Source organism: Gallinula chloropus (genome assembly GCF_964237585.1).
Source record: "Gallinula chloropus genome assembly, chromosome: 2".
NCBI classification, from domain to species: Eukaryota; Metazoa; Chordata; class Aves; order Gruiformes; family Rallidae; genus Gallinula; species Gallinula chloropus.
This window is the reverse complement of record NC_140086.1, coordinates 70,658,304-70,679,242: the sequence shown is the minus strand read 5'-3', so window position 1 is coordinate 70,679,242 and position 20,939 is coordinate 70,658,304. Positions and strand designations below refer to the sequence as shown.

The 20,939-nt window shown below is 42.7% G+C and overlaps 1 protein-coding gene across 1 annotated transcript in view; it reads right to left on the bottom strand.

Annotated features, from left to right (window-relative positions):
- TMEM245 (transmembrane protein 245) overlaps positions 1–19,247 on the bottom strand; it is a gene marked incomplete at its 5' end in the record, with an annotated part of 79,123 nt that extends 59,876 nt beyond the window's left edge. Inside the window, 5 exons of the mRNA XM_084280184.1 lie at positions 588–818; positions 5,444–5,551; positions 5,968–6,069; positions 7,350–7,467; positions 18,621–19,247. Of these exons, the coding sequence (XP_084136310.1) occupies positions 588–818; positions 5,444–5,551; positions 5,968–6,069; positions 7,350–7,467; positions 18,621–19,247 (1,186 nt within the window). The remainder of the gene's footprint in view (positions 1–587; positions 819–5,443; positions 5,552–5,967; positions 6,070–7,349; positions 7,468–18,620) is intronic.
- Positions 19,248–20,939: the final 1,692 nt, after the last annotated feature.

Genomic DNA, 20,939 nt, shown 5'->3' with positions numbered 1-20,939 from the left:
AAAAGTAGCATTCAGTTTAAAATAACCTCTTTAGATAGCTATCTTAACTACTCCTTTCTTGCCTGATACCTGAAAGAACAGATGCAAAAGAACAGATGCACACAGATGTGAAGCAACAAAGCTAATTAACCCCAGAGCTAGAATTAGAATCAAATTTATCTTACTACTTGTCCACAGAGCCTAGCAACCCATTTTTAATCAAAATTAAAAGTTAGCATGAGCTGTACCTCAGCAGTGAGTATCAGCTAAAATATTCTTTATCTATAGGTGCAAAAACATGAAAGACAAGATATCAAGAGGAAGAAAAACAAAGTACTCCAAATCAAAAGTATTCTTATAATGAAAAGTATGGCACCTTACTACAATTGTTAAAAAAGTGATTGTACAGGCTTGTCCACTACATGGTAACAGACAGACAGTGCATGTCAGTCTTCCTATCTGAACATTCATGATGTTCTTAAATAAATCTTGAAAAGGTTTTAAATTAAAACCCATAAAAGCCTACATTCCTTTCCCTCTATTTTATTTAACACAAAGCCTAAGGCTCAAGTCATCATTTAACACACATCTAATAACTGGATTATTACCTGCAAAAGGCACCGGCAACAGCTGCACAATCCAGAAGTTTAGCCAGATCTGGACAATGACAATGGCCCACACAAGCGTAACAAAGTAAATATCACTGGTTTTCTTTTTTCTAAGAAAAGATCCAATCTCAGGTCTCTGTCGGCTCCCAGATGAGGATGAAGATGCAGAGGAGGAGGAGGCGGAGGAGGAGAATGATGAAGCAGATGGAGGCTGATCACCTTCTGTTGCTCCTAAAACAAACAAATGCAAACAAAGAAGTGGAAATTAACATTCACCCCAGAACAGAATATGCTCCCTAGTCCCTAGGACAGGGCTGTGTAAACTCTCCCATATCATGCAACACCATGCCAAGCAGTACCAGGAGCAGTACCAGGCCTCCAAGAGGCCTCCTATCCACTGCACATAAATTACAAGCCACATTACTTTTCACCAAATAACTTTAACACACTGAACATCACAAAGTGTAATTCACTTCTAAAAGAAACCTCAAGTCTTAAAAGAAATCTTTGGTTTCTATTTATGTCAAATATTCAAAAAGAAATCTTAGATTTGCTTAAATGAGCCTTAAGCAAAACAAAAAAATTGCAGCATACCTTCAAGAGGAAGCTTGTATCTTACATGTCTTACTACAGTACATCTTTTCCTAAACATTCACATTACAAGCATAGCACTCACACTGCGATTGTAAATAACTTGCCTGTGTAACAGTAGTAACAATAGCAAGCATAAGTTAGCAGATAAATGTTGTCATTCTGTCATCTGTAATTTAGTGAATGTGAAACTAATTTTTAAAATGTGAACTGGCATGTTACAGGCACTTCTAAGCAAACAGTAAACACAAATTTCAGGCAAAACTTTTACATCCAAATTAAAAATCTCGTACAGAGAACACAGTACTTTATTCATTTAACCTTCTAGTTGGTACATCTGCCTAGTATCAGACTGTTATGGGTCCATCTTCAGCCGCTGTGCTTCGAATCTCTTCCTGGCACCATCAGTATTAACTTTTACTGAGACCTCATGCTGGTGGCAAAACGCACACACTTCCCACACACCATTAGTTGAAAAACACTTGCAGCCACAGTGGAAGAACACACACACGCACACACGCACACAAGCAAACCTGGAAGGTTACTCTGAGCTGCAGATTAAAAGGAGATTTGTTATGTTGGTGTGTAGTGCAGCAGGTAAGCCATGAGCACAACTCTTTTACCAGACTTGTGTCACATCAACACCAACCACTTCGCTGTCACAGACAAGAAGTGCTGCAGAAACCGCCTCACAGCACACTGCATGCGTATCAGTCAGCCAACTCCTGTCCCACACATGCGGTTTGTAACTGCGCTGTGCCACTGAAGCCATTCCTTCGGACAAGACAGGCATGTCATACGTGTGCAGTAGTGGTAACTGTCCAATTCTGCAGCCTCACACACTGGATGAACACTCTTCTTTTGTTGTAGAGATCTGCACTGGTGGTCTACAAGTAACAGCAGCTATTTTTAGAGCTTATAGAAAACATTTCCCTAGCACACCAATACAAGTAACACAGACTTAGCGATCCACCCAACTGGCATGGGATGAGGACAGAAACATCAGGTGAGTGCTGGTTAAGATACTTGGTGAAACTTTTTTCTACTTTTGGTGGAGCTGAATATTCCCAATGGAATTACAGCAGGCAACCTGGAAAGAAGAACTCTGCAAGAAGCTAAACACAGCAGAAGCTTCACACAAGAGTGTGTTATCTCCAAGGTACGAAGTCCAGCCCTATCATATACAAACTATACTGTGGAGAAAAAGTCACGAGTTAATTTTTTTCTAAGGGGAGACAAAGTTACCTGTAGAGGCTTTCCTAAAAAGACCAAGTGGGTTTGCCATAATAGAATCATTCCTCTGTACCTCTCAGTCTATTTTTAATGCTACAAAAGACTACTTATGAATCCAGCTTACAATGCACTAAAAGATCAAAAAATTGAAGCCAGTATCTTCATAACTGAGAATTCTCCCCTATCCAAAGTAGTCAATATTTTTCTTTTTACTTCTTTTTATTGCAATGTCGATGGTAGTATTGGTAAACTGTATCTCGCTCTTACAGTTTCCCCATTTACTTAGGCAGATGATACACAGAATGCAAAACATGGATAGGAAAGTGCTGACAGGTTAAAAAAAAAAAGCAAAATGAAAAAAGGACTAAGAATTCCTAGAGGATCCAAAGACAAAGCTTTTTCAGAATGACGTTCTGCAGCCCTTTAAGCCAAACTAAATCAGCACTGCCACTGACCCAGTATTCTCCCCATGACACAGTCACAGCCCCCCTAGCATCAGAACCACCTTCAGTTCTGTATCCTAAGCCAGTTCACAAAGTCAATTACTGAAGAAAGTCTTTCAGTACACCAGGGTGAAGGTACCCCTCCCTGAATAATCACATCTTTCTGTAATTTCAAGAGAAAAAGAACTTGTTCTGCCTTTTTTTTTTTTCTAAGGAAACAAAGAAGGGTGGAAGATGGTAAGAGGCAGGACTACACTTAAAGATTTCAGTATCTAACATATTCTAAACCAACAAGATAAGAGAATCTTGCCTACAACGCAGATAAAATACTTCAGTGGTATCTGCTTCTTATGTTGTGGACACTCCTTATTTACTGTATACTCCGGAAATTCTTGAGACACCAGGAAGAACAAGTTAGACCACCTCCACCAGTATAATTAAACTTCTCATCCTCAACACTAAATACCAGTATTTAACAGCAAAACAAGGAAAAACACAAGTGTTCAAAAAAACTATTTAAACCACAGCTTATTTCCCCTCCTATTTTTTTATGAACAAATTTAAGTGTAAGGAGAACAGTAAAACCACGAAGCACTGATTGTTCTACAGTTGATTTAATACAGCATGAGCATTGTTACTGCTACTGACAGTCAATCAACTGTGAGAACCACTGGCATATTTACAACAGACACAAGGAAGATCTCCTGAACTCTGCTATCCACCTTGCTGAAGATAGGAAAGCTTCCAAGTTTTAACCTTCTTATACAACAGATGTGCTTTACATTACAAGTTCCAAAGCAAGATACCAAACATCCAAACAATCACAAACAGGGTAAAAACAAGGGGGAGTTGCAGTTTCTTAACCCTACTGGTAAAAAGCTTTTGCTGTACAAGAATGTTTCATCACCATTCACATAGAAGATTCAAACCAGAGATGACCAAAAGAACACTTAACACATATCACAGAATAGAAAACCAACTCGCAACAAACTGCTGGAAGATTATTTGAGCTACTGTTAGCAGTAGGCAGGAAACTCTCTATTGGTTCTTTTCCTTCACATCAGGAAAGACAAAAAAAAAAAAAAAATCTGGTTAACTCTCTCAAGAAAGTAAAGTCAAAAGCATTCACTATAAAAAACACTTTGTAAAACCACTGTAGTTTCCTTCTGGCCAACAGCAGTTCCAACTTGAAAACAGGGGGCGGGGGTAAATGTCTTGGACAGACAAAAATGACAACTGGTGCCTAAGCTATGGCAAAAAAAACCCTGAAACAACACAAGCAACAGACAAGAACACAAACTCTTGCATAATGCATTTGTGGAAGACTGTTGCTTGACAGATGTTCAAAATCCAGTTAAAGAATTCATTTCCAAACTTAAAGATTAAAGACAGCAATATAAGAAAACTGTCACTCTGATGCCCTGTTCCCCAATGTCAAGACATACATCCACAGGGGTTTATAATTTATTTTGATGGTAAGTTATGCAAAATGTAGAAACAAAGAAAAGAAAAGAATAAGCTGTCTAAAGCCTCCTTTTTGTATCTAAAAATTAAGCATATTTTCAAGCACAGCTCAAATGCACATATTTAAAATTAAGAACTGTGTTTACATTTCATCAAAAGATTTCTGAAGAACTTGTTTTACACTGTTTCACCTGGTGGCTCAAGTAACTTTTTAGTTTTGTAACTGGCAGCCTTTAGCCAGAAGTTTTCAATGTCACATGCTCAAAGCACTCTCTCCTGCACAATCACTATGTTTCCTCCTCTGAAGCATAGATTACATGTTACAGACAATATTAAGAACATACTGTCTTGAAGCAGATGACTCTTAGCCAATTTCAAAGTTGGGTTTTGGAAGTTCACGTTCAGCCAAGTTGAATAACCTGTGTTGTCTATTTGAGGGAAATGGATAAAACCTTTCAATTTTCTGAGATCTCCACAAAAGCTTAGTTTTCTAGTATCACATTCCATCAAAGGCCTACCCAGAAAAACTATGGTAAAGTTAAAAAGCAGCGATATGACATCTAAACACATTACTTGCAACTCTTTCAAGCCATTTCTTACAGATTTATGGTTGTATTATTGCAGGTGGAACTATGGTGACTCAAACTACAGCAGCAAGTAAACTCACTGCAGGAAATGCTTTGGCCATGCCACAGTTACAATGACAAAAGCTGGGGTTTTTTGTCACTGTGATACACACAAAAGTTATTCCAGCCTGTCTGTACTGGTCCAGAAATCCAGGATATGTATCTTGTAATTGCCAACAAATGAAAAAAAGTCTAAGGAAAACAAAAATATTAGAAAATAAAGAATAGGTGAAAACACACACCCTTGCTCTATATATAAATAATCATTCTAGTCAGGTCTTGTAAGTATACAGCCAGCCGTATAAACTATAGTTTTAAGGATAGCTTTTATATTATTGTCATCTTAGCATTTTTAAAAACAGATCATAAGGTAAATACAAACATGCTATTCTGGACAGGATGAAAAAGATAGGGACTATTCTGAAATTTGTTCTTAATTCCTTCCAACTTCATGCCTTTAGAGCAAAGTCAAATGTTTTCTTACAGAGTATTCAGTCACCTGAGGGTTGCGAGGTACGTTCGCTACTGGACTCATCTTCTGTCATTGAAATTGCCATGGCAATTGTTGAAGCAGCGATGGAAATCATCTGACCAGGAAGCTCTGCCCCTGTAAAATATATACACTGTGTAAACAAAGGAAAGCTTAAGCTTTCAGATGTTTTTATTTGTTGTTTGTTATGCACCAAAGCTGTCAAGCAACAGAATTTACATGGATAGAGTCTGTCAGTCCTTCATGCATCTTATAACTAGCCAACGCGATCCAACAGGAATGAATGTTCTTCATTTTAGTATTACAGTACACCCGGAGCCAAACAGCACTTTCCTGGCCAATAAACTGCTACCAAGTCATTCACACTTGCTGCCAGTCTGATTAATCTTAAAATCTTTCTAAGAAGGTAACAATTTTATTAACATTATGACAACTTTCAAGAAAACTAAAGCAGCAACACTCCCAACAGTGAGTACTAGAAAGAGACACCAGACATCGGTTCTTGCATTCAACAACAGCAGCTTGTTTCTTACCAGAGGACTCCTTTCCATTATGTTGCTCGTGCACCATGCCTACAGTCATCAGGACAACTATAACCAGAAACACAGGAATTCTCCAGGAACCTGCCACAGAAGCTGGAAGATACAGGTTGGGAGGAGTTTTGTAAAAAAAAAAAAAAAAAAAGAAAAATCATGCCATTAATAAATTCCACACTTCGCAAAACCAAGAAAGGCACCACATCAACCAAGAACAGTCTGGGAAGAGACTAAGAGGTGTCATAAACAAGCTTTCTACATTCATGGAAAGGACAAATAAAAAACCATCCAGCTGAATAAGTTTCTCAATGAATAAACCAAGTTGTTACAATTCCCAACTCCAGTGACTTTATGCTGATATAATTTAGAAAACAACGTTAAAAACAACATGAAAAATTACATGAAAATACAAACAAAATAGAAACATTTTAGTTAGAGGCAACTCAAGGTCTACCCCCCAAAATAAAATCTGTATTTATGTTAGATATCAGAGTGGCATCAAGCAGTGCCTTCTTGGGTTCTGGCTTTTCAGCTTGTAACTCCAGAAAATACAAGACTGTCAAACGGTAAGCAAAGCAAGGTAAGCAAAGCAAAGGGTAAGCAAATGCAAAGCCATTATGTGCAGCTTAAAACCTCAGGAAAATGTTTCCACATGGTCAGAACAACCCTTGAAACCTGCTGCTAAGCAAAACTAAATCATGAAGTACACCATGAAACCTTCCATCGTGACAGTCACTCATTATCTGCATGACACTTTCACCATAAACTCTGACGATGCCGATAATTTGTTGTATTAAATATATAAAATACATCTAACACTACTAGATTACTCTGAACTTATATTTGTATTAACAGATTGCATAATTGCTAGAAAAATTATTTGATATTGTTGATATCACACTGACATACTTTCTGACGACTGATAAGGGTTTGGTTTTTTTTCTTCTATTACTACTATTTAATGCATTTTACAGCTTCAGCCTCGGACAATTTCTTGGCCCTCAAGACAATAACTATTAAAAATCATCATGAGTTGAAAGTTTAAATCCACCCACATGTGACCTCAGCCCTTCCTCACTGTCAGGGAGTCAGTACCAGATCTGTGACTGCAAGAGCCAAATAAGGGAAAACCAAGGAAGATACAGACTGGGCAAGAGGAGCAGCAAACACATGTTGTTCAGCATCCCGTTGCCTTCCCATTCCCTACTCCCACACGCCTTGCTGCCCACATCAGCCAGAGTTAGCGAGCAGAGAAAACAGCCTGCATCTCTGATAAAGCTCAATTATAAGGATTTAGCAGAAGAGCAAAAGAGTAGCTTTGTTTGTAAAATAACAGAATCCCAACAGATGCATTACAGTAACAACTTCTTGTTACTCACCTAAGTGAAAGAGCAGCATAATCCAGACGGGGACAGAGACTGCTTTTAAGTAACGTTCAGTGCTTATATTCCACTTGAATGAAACCATCAGCAGGTAACCAGCTACTAACGTCCATATCTTTAAGAAAAAGACAGAGATACATATACATATACGAGTACAATACAGCTGTATTTTATGTGCATGGATATGCACCTACATGGACTGCCAGCTGCCACATCCAGAGAACAGATTTCAATTCCTTAAGAAGCCTACATTCAGAACTGTCAATTAATTATGAGAGGTTTTGCTCCATGTTAAGAGCAATTTAAGTTTGTACAAAGCATAAGGACAGGCCAGACATGCCTTTAGTCTGCCTTCAGCATGGCTCTAATGTCAGGGGGTACACACGCTTTGCTGAACACAGACCCTGAAGGAAGATGTTTTTGTCCCAAAGACCATGCAATTACTTGGTCTATTACTACTGCTATTGAAAGGTGAGAACCTAAATGAAACGGAGCCATGGGGAGACAGAGCGTGCAACACACCACTCACTCCAGCACAGAGCAGCTTGCCACCTCCTCTGTTCCAGGCCAAAGAGACAAAAGCAGGTTTTAAGCCAAAGACAGCCATTAGGAAGCAACATCTGCTATTCCTCAGCAGCGTTGGTCCACTCAAGTCATGCCCTTACATTACTTGTGACCTGTTGTTTTCATCAAATGTTTAACTAAAACCACTAATGAGACAGAAAAATGTCCACAACAATGTATCAAGAGGCAAGTGAGGTCATTTTGGTTTTGCTGCTTCTAACTGCCTTCTACAGGTGGGCTCATCAGATACAATGCAGGATTCTTAATTAGAATTTGAAAAATTTGAACTTGACAATGAACTTAGAAAGCAGAAACCAGAAGAGGCAACAGGAGGTAAAAAGCTGCTACTCAGCAGAGGATGTGAAATAAGGTGCATGAAAACTGAAGTTTTATTTTTACAGGTTAAGATAAACAAACCAACCTGGCATTTCTGGCCCAATGCCAACAAGCATACTCTATCCATAAACAGTTAAGGATGCATTCAAATTTATGCTTCTAATTGCTAATGAAGTTTAAACAGAACTTTAACAACAGCATTTGCTACCTCTGGCATCACTAAGTGCACTGGCCGGAACACAGAAGCAGCAACTGGAATGCATCAAAAGAGACTTCACCTCTATGTACAGAACAGGGAGGTGGTCGAGTCACCATCCCTGATGTGTTTAAAAGATGGGTAGATAAGGTACTTAGAGATATGGTTTAGTAGAGGACAGGTAAGGTGTTTTCCAACCCAGTCATTCTGTGATTCTGTGACTCACCCTGAAGGGGTAACAGTCCCCATGAACAAGCAGGTTTGTGTGACTGTTCCTGTTTCCTACTTGGTGCAGAGGAAATCTATTGTACTGAATTCAACAGACAAGCAGTGATGGACCTCATTAACTTCAGGGGGAATGCTTATTCCTTACATGGTAATTTAAAATCACTTCACAAATGTGAACAAATGTATACCCTTTCCATACTAACCTTTCTCACCAAGGCTTATCAGTTGGTGCCTGGTAACTTCTCACTGCTGCTTATTTCTCTAGCTCTGCATCCACAGAGCTGAGCAAGCTTATGGCTAAACCTGGACCAAAGACAAACACCTAAAACTAACAGAACTCTCAGACATTAAGACTGAAGTAGCAAAAAATCCCCAACAATAGATTGATCTGCAATGGGCAGCAGCACTCCTTTAAAAGTGTAAGTCTGTAACATTAACTCGCTCACAGGGCGTATTACAGCACAACTGTAATTGCAAGAGATCAGTCAGTGTGATCTGCTAACATCAGCCACACATGATCTTTGTATGATAAATATTCCAGCATTGAGGCAATTTTTCTCTTTACCTCTTAAATCTAATGATAAATTAAGAAACAATTACAATTAAGAAACTCAATAAATTAATTAAACTTTCTGATTAAAATATGCCAAAAGTAGAGGACTAACAGAGCACAAGGCCTATGTTTAACAGACAACAAAGCAAAATACGTTGCATTGCTCTTAGCTATGCAGGTAACTGAACTGAATAAAAGCCAGCAGTTCAGGGTTTAGGTATTCAGTAATTTTTTGTGTTGTCAGTTACAAGAATTCATCCATTCTCATTTCTAAAAGCTTAACAAGCGACCAAAGTGTTTCTTATTTCTACTGAATAGAGAGAAATAGCTTATTTTAAAATAAACAGGTCATCTTGTTTCAGAGATCAAACCGCAACGATCCTGAAGCCCTGTTAAAAAAAAAAAAACCCACCCACAACGCTATGTCATCAACTGACTGGTGCAAGAAGTTTAATTTCCATGACACCATGGACTAATCATTCCTTTATCAGTTAATGGTACACCCCAGCACTTCCCTGCGTTGCAAGAAATACGCTGCATGGGAAGTAGGGTAGCCTACTTCTCTAACTTGGGAAGCCTACTTCCAACAATTCATAGCTGAAAGCAACTGACAAAGCAAATTAACTTAAAATGACAGGGACTAGGATTTCATCCCATACTAACTTGGCAACAGCCTACTTTTTTTTTTCCCTCCTTAACGCTTTAGGAGCATGTTATATAACCCTTACCACTGTTTTTCTGAAGGATTTCCAGAAGTTTTGGCTTTAAGAGCATGAGAACATTGATAGCCTGTTTACTCTGTGTCCATCTCAACAGCTGACATCATGGAAAAGAAGAATTAAAGATACTGCCTACTCTCATTAAAATTAAGCTACTGTAATTATTGCACTGAAACTACAACAAATACAAATTCTTAGCTAAACCTAAATGCCTGTAAATTTGATTTATTAGAGTACACAGCTAACCAGGTAACTAATACACACACTCCAGCTATTGCAGAACGCATTATCTACCACTACACAATCTTCAGATTATTACAGAATGCATTAGCTACCATAAGCAATTTATTTATCAAACTGAAGTCAGTTGCAGATGCCTGGCTTCCACGTGTACTCTGATATTTTAAATGCCTATCCAATCACAGTATTTACAGGTATACTCAGCTCACATCAGAATTTTATGAGGTTTAATCCTGTAAACTTTCCTTTTTCTTCCTTTCCTCACTTCTTATTGTCTGAACAGACAGCAAAGACCCAATTTGTCATATCTCCTTTGCATTCTGTAACACACTGTGAAAACTGAACAAAACATTGTTTTGCCTTTAAACATAAGTAGTAAAGCCACCTGCTTCCCTGAATGAAAAAGCTGTAAGACTGTAGTGCAACTTCTTGGATTTCAGCATCCAATTTTAGGGTTACAGTGATAAATTTAAAAGAGCAGAGACATCCAGGCAAGTCTGAAGGGCTTCAGTTCTCTTTAAATTTGTTGGAGGTAAAACTACATCACAGAAAGATGTGGTGTCCATGTTAAGCTCAAGCATCTGCTTCAGTGTTTTGATTTTTCTTTTAAATCTCAGTGTTGGAAACTCTAGGATTTACCAGCATGACCATACCACCAATGTTATTAAAGTCTGTTTCCAGCTCCAGTTGAAGTTGAATTTAAAAATCTGAGACACTTTTTAGCTTTGGTGTAATTTTTCCGTAAGAACAAGCTTGCTCTTTCTACTCCACTCTTTACAACATTTATATCAATTTATATCACAGAGTATAATTCTTTATTTATGCAGTTCACTCCCTGCCCTGCTCCATCAGCAGGTTAATCTTTAAGGGAGAGAGGTTTTACAGACAAGCTCATGCAGTATCTCACTGCTACGGGCACAGCATTCTCTCCCACTGGCACTCAGGCACTTCCAGCTCTTCTGCACACCACCTTCAACATCTGTCCAGCCACCTCAAGCTCACAAAGCTGATTATAAAAAACAAAAAAAACTCTGGAAGAAAGCCCACCAAAATACAAGGAATTTATAATCTAACTCAGTTACAGCTAAACAGGCTCAGAAGAGAAGTCAGGCACTGATAACAGGGCAACCGAAGCACGTGTCAGAAGCGGAGTAAGCAAGAACAGCTCCTCACCGGTCACAAATTTGGCTTAACAACTCACCCTTCCTCACAATAGCTGCCCCAACACTTCAACATCCAGCAGCAAACATGTTTCCTACCTGCATCATGTAACCTGCCCCGCAGCAAACACAACTATGAAAATCAAGTAAACCAACCAACAGAACCACTTCTTTTGAGATGCACCCTGCTCACCTTCCAAAAGTTTCCCATTTTAAGCCAGTCAGGACCTACCAAAGGACACGTTTCAACCTCTCCTAGTTCTACCATTACCCTCTCCTTTTTCTGTTTCAAGGTGTGGCATTTTCCCAGGCTGTTCTTCTCCACCTAGAAATCATACAGCAGAGGGGTTTTGCATTTTTTTTGGTGGTTTTGGTTTGTTGGGTTGGGATTTTTTTGAGATATTTAGAGCCGTTTCATGAAACTATCGATCAAAATTTGTTTGCTTAAGGGTTATGACCAAAAAAAGAAATCAAGCCACACTACCTATCTCACTACTTCTCTTTAACATTTAAAAATACACTTTTCATTTTGAAACACAGATTTTCATAGTTTCCCTTAAAATATGAAATCCTTACAAGCATTGACCAAACATTCACGTGGCACTTAGGCAAACTTTTAGAACAGTGCTGCACTGAGTGAAGCTGTTTAAAGGCGTGATCTTAGGACAGCAGTTCATTATTTCTATCTCTTCCTCCTCAGTGGCAAGGTAAAGGAAAAGGAACCTGCACAAAAGCCAAGTAAAATAGAGTTGGACTTGAAAAATGAAGTGCCACAAGACAGTAAATGCATTAGAAAAAGCAAAACTGGGTTTGCCACTACTAACATTAGTGTTTTCTTTATCTGTCTCTTCATTTGAAGATGGCTTTATTAACAGTGAAAAAAAGATGCTAAGGAGCCAGGTGAGGAATTATGAAAACGTCATTCACATTCAGTTTTCAGAACCAAAATTATTTTCACATGGCTTTACTGTATGTATTCCACAATGCATTAGAGGAAATATCCCACAATGTGTCATTTGGCAGAATGAACAAAGTATAACTGCCCTTCATTTACCATGGAGACAGTCTTTGACAAACACATACAACAACAAAAAACCCAACCCCAACTAATCACACATCTAAAACTATTGTCCACCTCAAAACAACCTCAACTAGCTCTTTTTCCATTCACTAAGGAAGTCATCATTTACCTAGGCAGGTAAATGACATCCTGATTTTTCTCCTATGAGAAAACAAGGAAGCATAAGCCTAGCAGACGGTGTTATTCCTCACCTTAAACCCAAAGGACTAGAACAGCGCACCCATTCTGGTTCATCTAGAACCCCCAAGTGTGACATATATCCACATAGGTACACTTAGCATTAACACACACAGACTGCTAAACAATGTGAAACAGAGACCTGGTGTTTAATGAGACACTGCCTTTTTGAAGGGACAAAAGTATTAACTCATAAATAGAATCCTGGGGCAGGAGGGAACTGACCAGCCAAGTCAACACTGCAACAAGTGTCTTATAACATGTCCTTCACTGTGAATTTAAGGAAATCCATTACATCCAAGATACTCAGAAGACTGCAGCTATGGATGTTGAAAATGCTTCTCTTTTAGTTCACTTTTCCTGTTATTTGTTAGAAACTCCATTAATAACATTTGTGAGAAACTCCATTAATAAAAACACTACCCAGAAATCAAACTTTCTGAGATTCACTTGTGAAAACAGGTTTCACAGAGCACATCGAATTCCCTCCCTGCAGGCAGAGTACCACTGCTCTGAGGTGCTCCACAATGATACTTTCACAAGACAGAGCTCATCAATGTAAGGAACTTCTTTGCCTTCTTGCTTCATTACAGAAAGCACAGTTAAAATTTTGCTTGGTAATTCTATAACATCCCTTTCCGAGGTGGGAGAAAAAGAAATACTGTTCAAATATTACATATAAATACCAAAAAATAACTAACTTCTTGTAGCAGGTATCACTAGGCTCAAGGTTAGCATCAGCACATTGCCTGGAACTGCAGTTCATCATATGAATCTAAACAAGCTCATAAGCCTTTTCAAGAAAAGGTACCTCACAGCAGGTTGTCCTAAAACTGAGGATGGGTGTGGAAGGGGGAAAGGTAGAAAAGAAAATGCTGCCAACATCTCAGTTTTCCCCTGCCTTTCCCCATCCTGTTTTTAAACAGGCCACATGTGGTCTCTACACAGTTGATCTCTAACAAGTTGTAAAAACAAACCAGAAACTGTGGCTTTGGCAAGATGTGTTTACAGTTTGTACCTGGCCTTATAAGTCATGGAACAAAGTAATGAAAGGATTATTACAGGTGGCCAAAAGAATACTTAAGGGCTTTTTCAGCTGTGGTGTTGGATTTTTTTTTTGTGCTGGGCAAGTTTTAGAAACCTGCAAGCAAAGAAGAAAGGGAAGGGAAACAAAAGGCATGAAAGAAACCTCAAATCCTATCTGAAACACTTAAAAAACAGAAGTTACATGCAACTCGAAAGTCAGAACTGTGTTTTCCTCATTTATAGTCATTCCCACATTACAGTGACATTTAACCTTCTCCTTTGCTGGAAGAGAAATTGCTCCATCAGGCAAACCTGAGAAAATGATGTTTATTTCTCCTGCACAGGTGATAGTCAAGAGCCCCGTGGAAGCCAAGCACCTTGGAGCCTGTGGCCCAAAACCTTTCCCAAGAAGCAAGTCTGAGAATTCCAGTCAGCAAAGGTTACTTTAGGGGCATCTAGTGCAAACACAGAGTTTCTTCTGGTGGCTGTCTTTGATGGCTTCCCTGACAGGGAGCAGACAGCTGACTGGCCAGAACAGACAATGCCCAACTCCGACGATGTTCCAACGCATTAGTCACGGCAAGTGATGCTTCCTTCCAGGTTTGCCCAGCACTGTAGCTTGGAAAGGGCTGATCTGCACACTACCCACTAGAACCAGGTGCAGTAGCCACTAGTACCTAGTGCAGTCAGAGACATGCAAATGCACACACACACACACAAGTACACATTTGATCCTGACCAGTAACTCATGACAACCCATGGATGAAAGACTGGCCATGGGAGAAAGACTGACAGCCCTGTAATCAAGTTAACTCCAGAGAATTCTGCTAATTACTCTTATATCAGATTGAATTTACTCAGATGAACTTCAGAGTCAGTGCAGAGCAGCTGTGCAATTCGTGTCATCTGCCGGGATCTACAAACTATTTTCTAGGTAAATATGAGCACGTGAACCCTGCTGAGAAGCAAAAAGAAAACAGAAGCAATAGCTGGCATTTCCTCTCTGTTACTAGAAGCGTAAAACATCAGGCTAACGGTGTTTGAACTCCTGCCACAAGGAAGAAGCATTTCCTGCGCTGTAGATACGGTGCTGGATACAAGCATGCTGCCTACAAAACAAGGCAGTTTAAGACTGATCTTTATAAAGGCATGCTAACTGGAAGGCTAACCATGCTGAAATTGCCATAGAGTATAAACATGTATATTCAGTCCACTACAGAAAAAGTTCCTCTCCTTTCCACAAAAAGCCCAGAACACAAACAACAAAAACACCCAACAAACAAACAAAACCAGAAAAAAATTCCCCATCACTGATACATAAATGAAGTTCATGCAGAATGTGTGTCCTCTACATAAGACTGCAAACAACCCACAGAGAAGGCTCAAGTCAGATCAAGAAACTCATCTGGAATTTATAACCAGGTCCTAACCTTAAGGCCAAGAAGCCTAGTACATTTCTTGGCCAAGCCTTTTCAAAGATGATGCAGGAACTGTAAAGCCTGAAGGGAAAGAAAAGGAGACAGTGGAAACAGGATGCTTGCAGACTAGCTGAAGATCGTGGAATTGTTCTTGAAGTGCACTGTTTTGCAATCACCTGGCATGGGAGCACCTAGGATTCCTAAATTGCAGATGTGACTTAACAACCATAGACAGGAACAGAGCCATTTGCAAATCTTCACTCATCAGTACCATAAGTGACTTTCACAGATTTGGGGGCAACAGTACAGGAAAGCTCTGTAGCACGCTGGTGCCAAGGCACAATTTACCATGACATTATCACACACAATTGCTGCATGTGGAGAACATATTTTTTTTTTTTTTGGAACTGTATCATGGCCTAGAACACCAAACCAGTATCCCCAAAACCCGTATTTGTTCTCAAATTCCAGTGACAGGCGTCCTCACGCTTCTCTAGCACAGCAGAGGGAATTAGAAAGGCAGGCAGCAACCATGCGTGCTCTTCCTCTCTGTAAGCAGCAGGGTCATCCAGCTGGGGAGCTCCAAGATTAAATACACTGTACACGTCTGCAGCCCTGGGCAGATCCCAGGGTGGCTGGAGCACAGACATTGATAGCTCACAAGATGAAAATTGCAATAAAAGAACAGATACTGGTCTCACACTTAAAACAAGCCATGCTTGCTCTTCTCTCTTATGCTTTTAATAAATGATTTGTTCTTGGCAAGAAACTATTCCTTGCTGTCTAAGGGGAAATCTACTTATGTTAATAAAGTTATTCTGAAACAAAGTATTTCAAAACACAGAAATTTAGATTCTGTTAGTGGGCTGCTAAAAGTGCAAGAAATGAAATTACCATTACTTTTGCTTATCACAGAGTATCTACAAACAAAAATCCATGTAATCTTCATGCAATACACAACACAGAAGGAACCATAGAATCATGGAGGATTCAGATCCCAGAGAACAGTGCAACGGAGCAAACTGACTCCTAATATCCAAAATTCCTGTGCAGCTAAGAAGCAGACCGTACACATGCAAACAGAATCCTGTAATATAACATGGCCACTAAACAGCTTTAAAAAGCTTAACTGCAGTTAAAGCAGATACTATTAACTGATCCAGCTCAAGGCTCCTCAGCAGCACAGATTAAAAGAAGTTATCCTGCTACACCTCTGAGGTAACACAAATCAGGTGACAGCAAATTAAAACAAACAAACAAAAAGCTGCAAGAGGAAACTGCACTGTGAAGCGTATATATGATGCTGGGCTGAGTTGAGGGAAGGTCAGTTTCTTTCTCATCTAGGACCCCAGAAAGAAGTATAGGCAGCTTGCCTAGGAAGCTACCACAACCGGTTTGCTTAAGGAACTCCACAGTCATTTTGACACAAACCCAAAAGTTTTCCAAGAAACTCAAGTCAGTAGATTTCTGGGCGCTTACCAGCTTTTGCCCAGTTAAAGTCTTACAGCGCTTCAATAAGCACAAGTCTTGTATCTACAACAGTGACGCAAAACAAAAGGATCAGGCTCTGCCCAACAGCACTGCACTGAGCATGCACAGGCATCTGGTAGTGCATTACAACCATAGTTAGGAGGTTCAATCACTGCAACTTACCCAGCGTTAAGTACAGCTTAATTAACCAAGCCCAAATAAAGGACTGGGCTCAGACAAACTGGTTAGTGTAATAATATACAGCTGATTTCTTAAAAATAAAATAGGCAAGCTTAAGACCTTCATTTGCATTGGCTTATCAAGTAAATTGTGTGGCAATTAATCAAAATTTCCCATTGGTATCAAGCCACACTTACATTCTTCCACTGTTCTGCTCAAGGCAAAGACAGTTCTATCTTGCCTTTTTATAAACAGTGTGCCTCTATCTATCTACCCAGTCTTAACTGTACTTCAGCAGACCAGAAGCAGATCTCTCCTGACATTTTCCAGCATACGACAACACTTCAGAATAGAAAGCAAAGCATACCTCTTCTTCCAGTGTTTACCTTCAAGAGACAAAAACACATGCTCCAATCCACCCTAGTCACCCTAGAACTAGCTCAAAACATCCTTTGTCAGTATATTCAGGGGATCTATTACTTTTTGTTTCTGGTACAGACCTCCAAAGTTGCATTTAAGACTTGAGCATTCACCAGTTCCATCAAAGCAACAAAACTAACACTCAAAGAACACGTGCAATTCAAAGTCAGAAGTCTGGATAAGCTTGTGGTTTGTTTTTTTTCTTGACAGTTTCTCTCTCTTGCCCACATAAGAGCAGTTTTAGGTAGCTTTTTGGTTTTATCCCCACGTATATCCCCATTAAACCAACCGTGTATGTCATTTTCCAAAGGGAAGATGTGTTTGTTTAAAAAAAACAACCACCACCAAGAGCAGCTTAAAAAACAAAGTCTTTGACAGCAAGCAACCTGAACATGCAGACTGCACGTCAAAATTTAATACAAGTATAACTCGCTGATCTTCTGTGCCTTCACATTTACTTCAGAGATGGAGTATTTTTTGCATTTTCAATTAACGAAGTGAAAATTAGTTCTGCCGGAGGTTTTAACCAGCCTACCTACTGAAGACAATCGGGAAGAGTAGTCTCCCAGAATCTTTTATTACCATAAGCAGCACTTGTAACTGAAAACTAAAGCCGTTTATTTAAGTGTTCAAGCCGGATTGGCACAGCTCGATACTTTAACAAGAAGAAAATAACCAACAGACTGAGTAAGAAGCCTTAAAACGCCCTTGTCCCCCACGTTGCTTGGGCATCTTTCCTACTATTTCACAACACTTGAAACATATCTTCCAGCTCAGAACCAGACGCCGTTTGCCCAAGATCTCGCCTCGATTACCTCTGACTTCACTAACAGCATCTCAAGACCTGGGCGTGACTCGGCTACGGGCACGAAATACCGGCAGAGAACGACCTCTCTCCTGCTGCTGCACCCACTTTCTTAACCCGCGGCACCTCCGGCGGCTCTCCCAAAGCTATTTCACGTAGGGCTTTCACAGGGGAGGCCAGGTCTTGCCCGGCACCAACCGCGATGCCGCGCCAGGTTCGCCGCGGGCATCCCTGGCGCCGCCGCGCCCCCGGGCGCTGCCCTGCGCCCCGCCACGGAAAGTCGCGCCCAACGCGCTGCGAGTGAGGAGAGCTCCTCCGCCCCTTCGCGTAAAATTAAATACGTTAAATTAAAAAAATAAATAAAAGCTCGGGCGACCTGAGGCAGGCGCCCGAAGGGCTTTGAAACGCCCGCACCCGCAAACCTCCCTCAGGCTTGCCTCCGCGCAACAAGTGAGATGGCGGCCGGCGCCGCAACCGCCCACCCCCCCCGGGGGCAGCCCAAGGGCCGCCGCCAGGCATCAGGAGCGCCGCGGGGCCCCGCAACCCAACCCACCCCACCCCACCCCACCCCGCCGGGCCGCGCACCTCTCAGGCGCGGAGGGGGAAACTGACGCCCGCCTGCCCGCCCCCTTCCCTCCCCCCCGGGGAATTCGGCCACCTCCGAGAGCCCCTCACCGCCCGCGGCGGGCACTCACCCACTGGCTGCTGAAGTAATCCAGCCCCTGGCAGATGAGGTGGGCGGCTTGGGCCAGCAACACCTGCACGCCCAGGGAGCTGCCCAGGCAGTAGAGCCCGTAGAGCAGCGGCCCCCCGGCGCCCAGAAGCAGCAGGAGCCGCCGCCACCGCAGCACCTGCTCGCCCAGCGCCTCCACCCCGTAGTTAGCGAAGCAGATGGGGAGGAGGAGGGCGGCCAGCAGGACGGGCGTGCGGGAGCGGTGCAGGCGGCCGAGCCAGCGGCGGCCCAGCGCCGTTAGGGAGCTCTTGAAGGGGTGCAGGAAGGTGCCGCAGAGCACAGCCCAGAGCAGCGGCCGCAGGAAGGCCTCCAGGATGAAGTATACCAGGACGGCGGCGCCGCAGCACAGCCCCGCGAACAGCAGCGCCCCAGTGTTGTAGAAGGCCTGCTTTATCGGCTTCTCCAGCCGCGGCAGCGACATCCCCGCCACCCCGCCCGGGCCGCCGAGCGGCAGCCGAGGCATGGCCGCCGCCGCGCCCTCGGCCCCGGCGGCACCCGCGCTGGAGGAGCCGCCCGGCCGCCGCCTCTGCGCCGGCGAGCCCGGAGGGGCCGCGGCCGGAGCCGCCGAGGGCTCTCCCACGTCAGCCATGGCGCGCCCACCCCCCTTCCCGCGCAGCGCCGGGCACGGCCGCGGCTTCTGCCGCCGCTGCCAGGGGGAGACGCGCCGCTGCCGCCAAAGGCGAGGGCGCGGAGAGGCAGCCGGGGCTGTCGGGGGCTGTAGTGCCGCCGTACGGCGCCCGCCACAGGCGTGCGCCCAGCCCGCCGGGCAAGGATGCTGGGAAGTGTAGTTCCTTCCGGGAGGGCAGTCCGCCGGGCTCCCTCCGCGGCACGGCCCACCGGCACGGAGAAGCGGGGGAGTGGAGGTTCTGGAGGTCCTTTATCCCGTCAGTCCCGCTTCGGGAGCGCGGGTGTGGCCGGAGGCTTTCCACGGCCGTCGCCGCTTTGGCTGAAGAAGGCTGCCGGGGGCTGGAGCCTGAAAGAGGGCATCAGCCCCCCTCACCTCTTCGCCCGTGCCAACAGCGGGGCCTTCCGCAGGAACGCGCCCGTCCCGGCCGCGGCGCGGCTCTCCGGAGGCTGGAAACATCGGGGAATTTGCAGCCTCATCGCAAGGCAGGGAGCAGGACCGGTTTAGGCAAGCTGGCGGATTTTGACCTGTCGGAACGTGTTCTGGCGTCCCATTACTTAACAAGGAAGCACCTGCGCTTTTACTGGGAAATGGGCCCGCGGGAAAAGTGGCAGTTCTGGGGGTGTTTATTTTACGCCTGGCATGTGTGGCGTCCTCGTGTTGCATCAAATGGGTTTTGCAAATGACCCGGAGAGGAGCTAATTTCCTGCACCTGGCATACACCACGGCTGGCGATCCACGTCCACGCGTGAAGGCGACAGCTGACATTTCGCTGGGGGTATAGATAAGTGCCCTTGTAATGAGCAGGCTTGATCTGAACAAGTTCTGTGAGGATTGGAGTCTGTGACGTTTGAACTAGCTCAGTCACCCCTGCGCTGTTACCCCTTAGGCGGTTTAACACCCCCTTTCCTGAGGTACTAACGCTGTCGGTAATACTACCATAGGACACCCGGGACACCTTCCTCCTGAACAAGAGATGCAGCCTGTCCTCTACACCGTATTACGGAGGTTGCACACCTCCCAGCATGTGAGAAGTGGGGTGTGGGAATTTGATGTCTCAGTTTTTATTTTTAAGAAGGTCCCTTCCAACCCAAACCGTGATTCACGTGCCGGTTTAACATCACACAACTTCATGGTAGATCTGTGTCCACCAGGACGTTTGTGGAGCATTTCTTGCATGATGCAGATGGTCTAAAAGCTGAAATTACTCTGAACACAATAGCTTTTAACTTGTAAAATAGGAACTATGACTCTTCATAACCCAGCTTTTAAATGCAGACCAACGTAAAGATGAGACTATTGCTGAGACCTATCCCTAACTTCATCCTAAGGAGGAAAGGTATAGGGCTTTCCATTCACATCCTATAACCTAGAGCCGTAGGTATGGCTGGGACCAGCTGGTTTCCTACAGTGTTTCCATTGCGGTCCCAACTTTTCCATGTCACGAAGCCTTTCCTCCCAGTTACACACACGTTCGTGCTTATAGAGGTCCCTCTTGGCTCCTACAGCTCTTCGTTTTCCGTTGCTGAACAGGTCACATGTAGGTTTGACAAAGTGCTTTAATTTCATGCAGTGGAGGTATTTAAAGACCTACAGATACCTTGTTTGATCCTGAAGGCGATGAGGCATTGCAAGCAGTTGTCTGTATGAGAAGCT